This window comes from Gallus gallus, chromosome 12 (genome assembly GCF_016699485.2).
Source record: "Gallus gallus isolate bGalGal1 chromosome 12, bGalGal1.mat.broiler.GRCg7b, whole genome shotgun sequence".
NCBI classification, from domain to species: Eukaryota; Metazoa; Chordata; class Aves; order Galliformes; family Phasianidae; genus Gallus; species Gallus gallus.
This window is the reverse complement of record NC_052543.1, coordinates 11,779,383-11,786,391: the sequence shown is the minus strand read 5'-3', so window position 1 is coordinate 11,786,391 and position 7,009 is coordinate 11,779,383. Positions and strand designations below refer to the sequence as shown.

Genomic DNA, 7,009 nt, shown 5'->3' with positions numbered 1-7,009 from the left:
GGGCCGTGCGGCTGTCCCAGCCCCGCTGTTTCCACGCCGGGATCGGGAGGAAAACGCTGCCTGAGGCTGCTTTAACGCGCCCGTGCGCGCGGTGCGGCCCCACGGCTGCTTAAGGTGGCCCACGGGGACGGGCAGAGACTCCCACGCCCCACGGCGGGCCCCGAGGGGGCTGGGGATAGAGAGCTGCGAGGGGACGAACCGGGACCGCGGGGGCTCGCCGGGGACCTTCGGCGCAGGGCCGGGCAGGGCTCGCCCCACTCGAGTCCACCTTAACGCGGGACGGCGGCCGCTGTTTGTACACATCCCCGGCGCGCACCTCCCGGCAGCGCCGCGGTCCGTATCCCCACGCAGCGGCGCACCGCGCGGCGGCACCACCCGGCACACAGATAGGTGCCTCCCGCCCCTCCCACTGACCCCGGGGCTGAACACAGAGACCAGGCTGCGATGCTCCACTTGCTCCACTTTATTGAGGTGACACCGGCACGGCCCCGCGGGGCTGTGCTAAGGCAGCTGCGGCTCTTGATGAGAGGGCGTGAGGCTGGGCTCCATCCTGCCCCCCCCCCCCAGGAGCCTTCCCCCTGGGTGGGGGGCACACAGGCAGTGGGGTGGCAGCAGGGCTCAGGCTTTGCCGGGGTCCTCCTTCAGCGTCACAGTCCGGTTGAACACCAGCTGAGGACAGGCAGAGGCGGGGCTCAGAGCACTGCAGCCTCTCAGGGGGGCCCGGTGTGCTGCCCCCCCCCGGCCCAGGGCTCACCTTGCTGTCAGTGCTGTCAGGATCCACTGAGAAGTAGCCCAAGCGCTCAAACTGGAACTTATCAAAGGGCCGTGCCCCGAGGACAGAGCTGTCAACCAGGGCATCGTCCACCACACGTAGGGAGTCCTAAGGGGGAGAAGCAGCACTGTCAGCACCTTCAGCCCCTCTGCGTGCCAGCGCTGAGGACACGAGGGCTGCAGCACATCACTGCTGGCACTCACGGGGTTGAGGTCGCTCAGGAATCCACCCGGCACTTCCGAAGGGTCCTCGGGGTTTTTGTGCAAAAACCTGCAATGAGACTCAGCTAAAGGGGCTGTGGGGCAGCGGCACCCCGTGGTGGGCTGAGAGCAGCCAGGTGACACCACTGCCCTGCTGCCCCGGTACTCACAGCCGCTCATACAGCCGCACTTCGCACACCCGCGGCTGTGACACCCAATGGATGAAGGCTTTGGGCTTCTCTGCTGCGTCAGACTTGGTGCAGGTCACCTCCAGCTCAATGACACGCCCACGGGCATCCTGGGGTGGGGGGAGAGGAGCCATCAGGGGGCAGATCCGGCCCACAGCCCCCCTGCCCAGGGCCACGCACCTTGATGACATTCTGCACGGCGATGACGTAGCCGGTGTGCCGCAGCCCCACTGGCTGCCCGAGGGCCAGGCGCTTGTAGCCCCTGTCTGCCTCCTGCGAGAGGATGCACTGCTGCAGGAGGGGGCGCAGCACAGACCCCCCCCCTCCAGCTCAGTCCCCGTGACTGCGTCCCCCTCCCTGCTCTGCCGCCAACGCTCAGTGGCACTGCGCCCGACTCACCTCCTTGAAGTCGCTCTCCTCGATGTAGACGACGGACTGGAAGGGCACTTTGTGGAAGCCCCGGCTCTCATCAGCAGGAAAGTTGGGCACGAGGACATCGATTGCCTGGGGGACAGCAGGGGGTGAACGCTGCCCCAGGAGCCCTGCACCCAGCCCGGCCCGGCCCACAGCAGCCTCACCTGGGGGGCTGGGAAGTTGGTGATGGTGACCTTGAGGGGCTCCAGCACGGCCATGGCGCGGGGGGCCTGCTCATTCAGTACATCCCTCACACACGCCTCCAGCAAGTGGGGTTCCATCGTCGCCTGGGCCACTGTCACACCAACCTGCGGGATGGGACGCGCTGCCGTCACCCTGCTGGCTAGGGGGACACGTCCACATGCCCCATCCCACGGTGCCTACCCGTGCACAGAAGTTATTGATGGCCTCAGGAGGGAAGCCTCGCCGGCGCAGGGCTGTCAGCGTGAAGAGCCGTGGGTCATCCCAGTCCCTGAGAAAACACTGCTGTGACAACCCAGCACGCCCTGAGCGACAGCCACGCTGTCTGCTGGTCCACCCCTACCGCACAGCCCCAGTCTCCACCAGGCGGATGATCTTTCTCTTGGAGACAACGGTGTAAAGCAGGTTGAGGCGGCCGTATTCCCACTGCACAGGGCAGTACACGTCCAGCGCGTTGCACAGCCAGAAGTAGGAGGAGCGCCTGCAAGGAAGCACAGCCCGGCTCAGCCACAAGGACACGGTGACCCCTGCCCAGGGCTGTGCACGGCGCTCACCTGGCCTGGAACTCCTTGGTGCAGAGGGAGTGCGTGATGTGCTCGATGGAGTCGCAAAGGCAGTGAGTGTAGTCATACGTCGGGTAGATGCACCTACAGGGCGTGTGAATTTTGCCCCAGCCTCCCTGTCCCTCTCCCAAGACCCTCCCGCTCCACATACCCACAGACCCGTCCCTGACACATCTTGTGGGACGCTGTGGGCTCTCCATACCACTTGTCCCCGGTGCGGTGGTGTGGTGTGAACTTGACGCGGTAGGCAACGGGGTCCATCTTCCCATCCTCCATCACCAGCTTCATCCGCAGCGTGGCCTCCCCCTCCCCAAACTTCCCCTTTCGCATGTCCTGCAGGGCGGGCAAAGGCCATCAGCTGGGCCCTGCGCCCCATGGGCACACAGTCCCTGGCTGAGAGTACCTCAAAGAGCACTAGTGACTCCTCCACGGGCCGGTCCCGCCACGGTGACGGTGGTGGGTTGTGACCCTTGATCTCCTCAACCTTCTGATGGCAGACGTAGGCTTGTCCCCTGCAGGGAGGACACGTGGCCAAGCGGACATAAGCAGCCCACCCCTGGACAAGGGGCAGCCATCCCTGGACACCACCGCAGCACACTCACCTGCGGATGAGCTCCAGAGCCCAGGTGTAGAGCTGGTCAAAGTAGTCTGAGGCATGAGTCACAGCGTAGGGCTGGTAGCCTGGGAGGGACAAGACAGGTTGAAGCCATTACTAGGGCCTGACAGCAGGAGCTGCGTGCAGGGATATTGCCAGCAGCATCCCAGCCCCATCCTGCTCTCCCCAGTACAAGCCCTACCAAGCCACTCCACCATCTCCCGGATGGCCGTGAAGTACTTCTCCTCCTCTTTCTCAGGGTTGGTGTCGTCATAGCGCAAGAAGCAGATGCCCCCGTTGGCCTGGGGAAGTGAGGAGAGTAAGCAGCTGCTCCCCACAAGGCTTGGACACAGCCAGAGGATGCAGGGAGATGGGAGCAGGCCGTAGGGCTTGGCGGCGCTCACCTTGGCGTAACCAAAGTTGAAGTTGATTGCCTTGGCATGGCCGATGTGCAGAATGCCATTGGGCTCAGGAGGGAACCGCGTCCGCACCTGTGTGGGGGAAAAGAGAAGGCACTGACACAATCCCCCACACCCTGTACCTCCCCAGAGCCCGCTGCAGCCTTACACGACGATGTCACCCTCAAAGGAGTCGCTGTGCTCGGAGACCTGACCTCACCTGCCCACCCGTGAGCGCCAGGTGCTGCTTCAGCAGAGCCATGGTGTTGGGTGTCACCACGTAGCCCTCCGTTTTGTAGTTCTCTCCTGCGGGAACGGTGCGGTCAGTGCTGCAGCACGGTGCCGGGCCTGGCAGCCTGCAGGCAGTGCCTCCTCACACCCACCCGGCTTGTGGAATTTCAGAGCTTCTCCTCGCAGCTGCTCCAGCAGTGACTTTGTCTCTGCGCCCACCTCACCTGCAGGGAGAGACAGGGCTGAGCCAGCACTGTTTGGTGAGACAGAGAACAGCCTGTGCTCACACTGAGTGCGGCGATGCCTGACCACGGCCCGGGGACTGCCGGGACCAAAGTGCTGGGGAAGCTCCCAGGAAGCCACTCACCATTCTCCACCACGGCTGCCTTCTGCTTCTCCACTGGGGCTGGCCGGGCCTTGGCAGCCTGCAGGGATGAGCACAGCAGCCTGAACGCCCTCTTTGCACACACACCTCCCTCCAGCTCTACCCGCCCCCCCAGCAATAGCACTGTCCTGCGATGACAGCTGTGGCCACTCAGGAACCACCACGCGGCCCCTCCTCCGCATCACCTTTGGTTTCTTTTCCAGATCAGCTTCTGTCTTTGGTCCCAGCAAATGCAGCACCTGGGTGGGATGAAGGTGGTCTGACGGGGCGTCCCATACCCGGGGCGGCCCGGGGGCGCGTTGTGCCGCAGTGCCCAGCACCCACCTGCAGATCCACCTCGTTCTTGATGCTCTTCCCATCCGCCCACTGCAGCCGGCTCCGCGCCTCCGCTGTTGGGGCACACGGTGTGGGGTGCGGCCCGAGGGGCTACAAGAAGACCCCCAGCCCCGCCTCCATCCCCAGCCCCGCACTCACCCATCAGCAGCCCCGTGTTGAAGTGGTACCGCTCCGCCAGCAGCTCCTCCCGGTGCCGGCTGACCACGGCCTCCACCTGCGGATCCCTGGGGCTGAGCGGGCAGCACACGCCCGACCCCCCCGTTCCCTCCGCTCCCCCTCCGCGCCCCCCACGGCCCCACTCACCGCCTCCTCGATCTGCTCGGGGCTGACCCGCACTCCCACGCCGCACGCCCGCTCGAAGTCCGCCGGTTCCAGCGGTTCCAGCGGGTGACTGCGGAGGTACTGCAGGGCGGCTGCGGCCACAGCGCGCTCAGCACCGGCCTCACCGGCCCCGGGCCCCGCTCCCCCACCCCCCCCAGGCCGTTCCGTACCGCCCAACTGTTGGTCGGTGCGGATCTCCCTCCGCCCGATGTACCCCACCACGAAGGCCAAGCGGTCCGGGTCGCGGAGCCGGGCGGCCGCGTTGTACAGCAGAGCGCCGGTGGCTTTATCCAGGCCTGAGCCCAGCGCGGCGCGGGCCTGCAGCACGGCCTGGCGGAGCTGCGCGCTCAGCGCGGCGTTGCGCAGCGTCTCGCGGGCTTTGGCCTCGGTCAGCCCGATGCCGGTGAACAAATCCAGCGCCTCCGCTTCCTCCGTCGCCGCCATCGCCGCCATGCTGCCGCTGCCCGCCTGCGGGGGCGGGGCCTCGCGCCGCACCGCCCCCCTCGGCGAGCCAATCAGAGGAGAGCGCCGCTCGCTTCGGCCAATGGAGCGAGGGAGCTCCTCGAAAGCTCCGCGAATCGAAGCGCAGGGGGGCGCGGTCAGGCGGAAGGAAGGTTGCATCATTTAAAGGGACCGCCGCCCACGGCGGACACGTGGGGGGCAGGCCCGGGGCGGGGCTGGGGGCCGGCGGGGGCGGCCCCGGAGCTGCGGGGGGCGGTGGCGGGCGGACCCCCGAGGACGGCGCTCCGTCTCTTTTGTCGTCGGCGGGCATCCGTGCTGCGGCCCCGCGTGTCCGCCTTATGCCTCAGACGGCCGCCCGTCTCCTCCCTTCATCCCCCCATTGTGTCCCCACGGCCACCCCTGCCCACCGTGTCCCCGACGTGTGCCCGCAGCCGCTTCCGTCTTCCTCGCGCCCCTCTTACGCCCTCACAGCCACCCACGTCCCCCCTCGTTGTGTTCCCACCGCCACCCCATCCCCCTGTACTTCCCCTTGGGTCCCCGCAGCCACCCGCGCCCCTTCCCACGTCCCCTCCCGCGCCCCAGCTCCCCCAGCTGACCTCTATGCCCAACACCCCCCCATCGTAGCCGCCCCACAGCGCCGAGCTCGGGCTGCGGCACCGCAGGATACCCACTCCCGTCCACCGCACCACTGCCAGCGCTGCAATTCAGAAAGGGCTTTATTGGCACGGTGGGCTCTCAGCACCCGGTGGGCTCCCGCTCCGCGCTCACGTCGTCCCCCGGCTCCGTCCCGTCGGCCGCCACCCGCCCCATCCCCGCACTGCGCGCCTGCTCTGTGCCCTCCACAGCCTCCGTTCGCTCCTCCCTCCCGGTGCCCGCGGCGGGCAGCGGCTTCATGCTGAACCGCGCGCAGACGTTGGTGCCCGACACGCTGCGGTACTCCCCCATCTCGGTGCGCACCGCCTCGTTCTGCGTGATGGTGAGCAGCACGGGCACGGACAGCGTCACCTCCTTGCGCAGCACGTGCACGGTGAGCTGCGTGCGCGGCGGGACCTTGGCGGGCAGGGCCACCTCGCTGCGCTCCCTCCGCGTGCACGACTCGCTGCGGCCCTTCTGCACCGTGAAGACGTTGCCGGCCTCCACGGTCACCGTGAAGGAGAGCCCGGCCCGCAGGCTGGTGGCGTTGCTGAAGCGGAAGCTCTGCCACAGCGTCGTGCTGTACTCCCGCGTGCTGCCGGCCGCCAGCGCCTGCTCCGATTCGGTCTCGTTCACCCCCACGATCTCATCCACCAGCACCTCCCGCTCCGCCTCTACGCGCTTCTGGTCCCACAGGAGCTGCGCGGTGACCGCGGGGCGGCCGGGCCGCAGCGGGCGCAGGTGGGACAGCCGGGCCTGGAAGCGCAGCTGCGCCCCGTAGTCGTCCACGCGCTCCCCGGGCCACGCCAAGCAGTGCCAGCCGCCGCGGTTGGGGTGCTGGTAGAGCAGCCAGACCCCGCGCTGCACCACGTGCGAGGCCACGCGGTCGTTGAAGTACCCGTACGCCAAGTTGGTCTCCTCGCTGACCACCTTGCAGGCGCCCTGCAGGTGGGGCCGCTCGTAAAGGGTGATCTGTGGGTCCAGCAGGTCGTGGTGCACCAGGCGCAGCGCCGAGAAGCTGTTGGGCCGCTCCACGGCCTCGTACTCGCCCTCCTCGAAGACGTGCGGCTCGCCCTCGTACTTGGGCTGCGTGTAGGCGATCCAGGGCTGCCCCACCACCTTCAGCGAGGCGATGCAGTCGCCGAAATCCAGCTCGTGCAGGTCGGGAACGTCGCAGGTGAACTCACGGCTCAGCCCCTCGAAGTCGGCACGCTCGTACACCGTGATCTTGTTCATGGCCGCGTGGCCGAGCGCCCCGGCACCTCCTCTCCCCGCTTCCCTTCCCTTCCCTGCTCTTCCCTTCCCTTCCC

At 67.5% G+C, this 7,009-nt stretch overlaps 2 protein-coding genes across 2 annotated transcripts; both read right to left on the bottom strand.

Annotated features, from left to right (window-relative positions):
• Window positions 1-442: 442 nt before the first annotated feature.
• On the bottom strand, window positions 443-5,082 carry QARS (glutaminyl-tRNA synthetase). The gene is made up of 23 exons (NM_001012782.2): window positions 4,775-5,082; window positions 4,587-4,696; window positions 4,422-4,497; window positions 4,272-4,336; window positions 4,133-4,186; window positions 3,930-3,987; window positions 3,715-3,786; window positions 3,552-3,637; window positions 3,338-3,424; window positions 3,136-3,235; window positions 2,941-3,019; window positions 2,742-2,850; window positions 2,541-2,671; window positions 2,330-2,422; window positions 2,119-2,256; window positions 1,959-2,046; window positions 1,739-1,882; window positions 1,560-1,664; window positions 1,341-1,433; window positions 1,143-1,270; window positions 976-1,042; window positions 755-880; window positions 443-669 (listed from the first exon to the last, which is right to left on the bottom strand). The coding sequence occupies exons 1-23, from the start codon at window positions 5,055-5,057 to the stop codon at window positions 619-621; spliced, it is 2,343 nt and encodes a 780-aa protein (NP_001012800.2). The 5' UTR covers window positions 5,058-5,082; the 3' UTR covers window positions 443-618.
• A 719-nt stretch (window positions 5,083-5,801) lies between these two features.
• LOC107054425 (epidermal differentiation-specific protein-like) lies at window positions 5,802-6,935 on the bottom strand. The gene has a single exon (XM_015293330.3). It carries the CDS (start codon window positions 6,933-6,935, stop codon window positions 5,802-5,804), a length of 1,134 nt encoding a protein of 377 aa, XP_015148816.2.
• Between the last annotated feature and the right edge of the window lie 74 nt (window positions 6,936-7,009).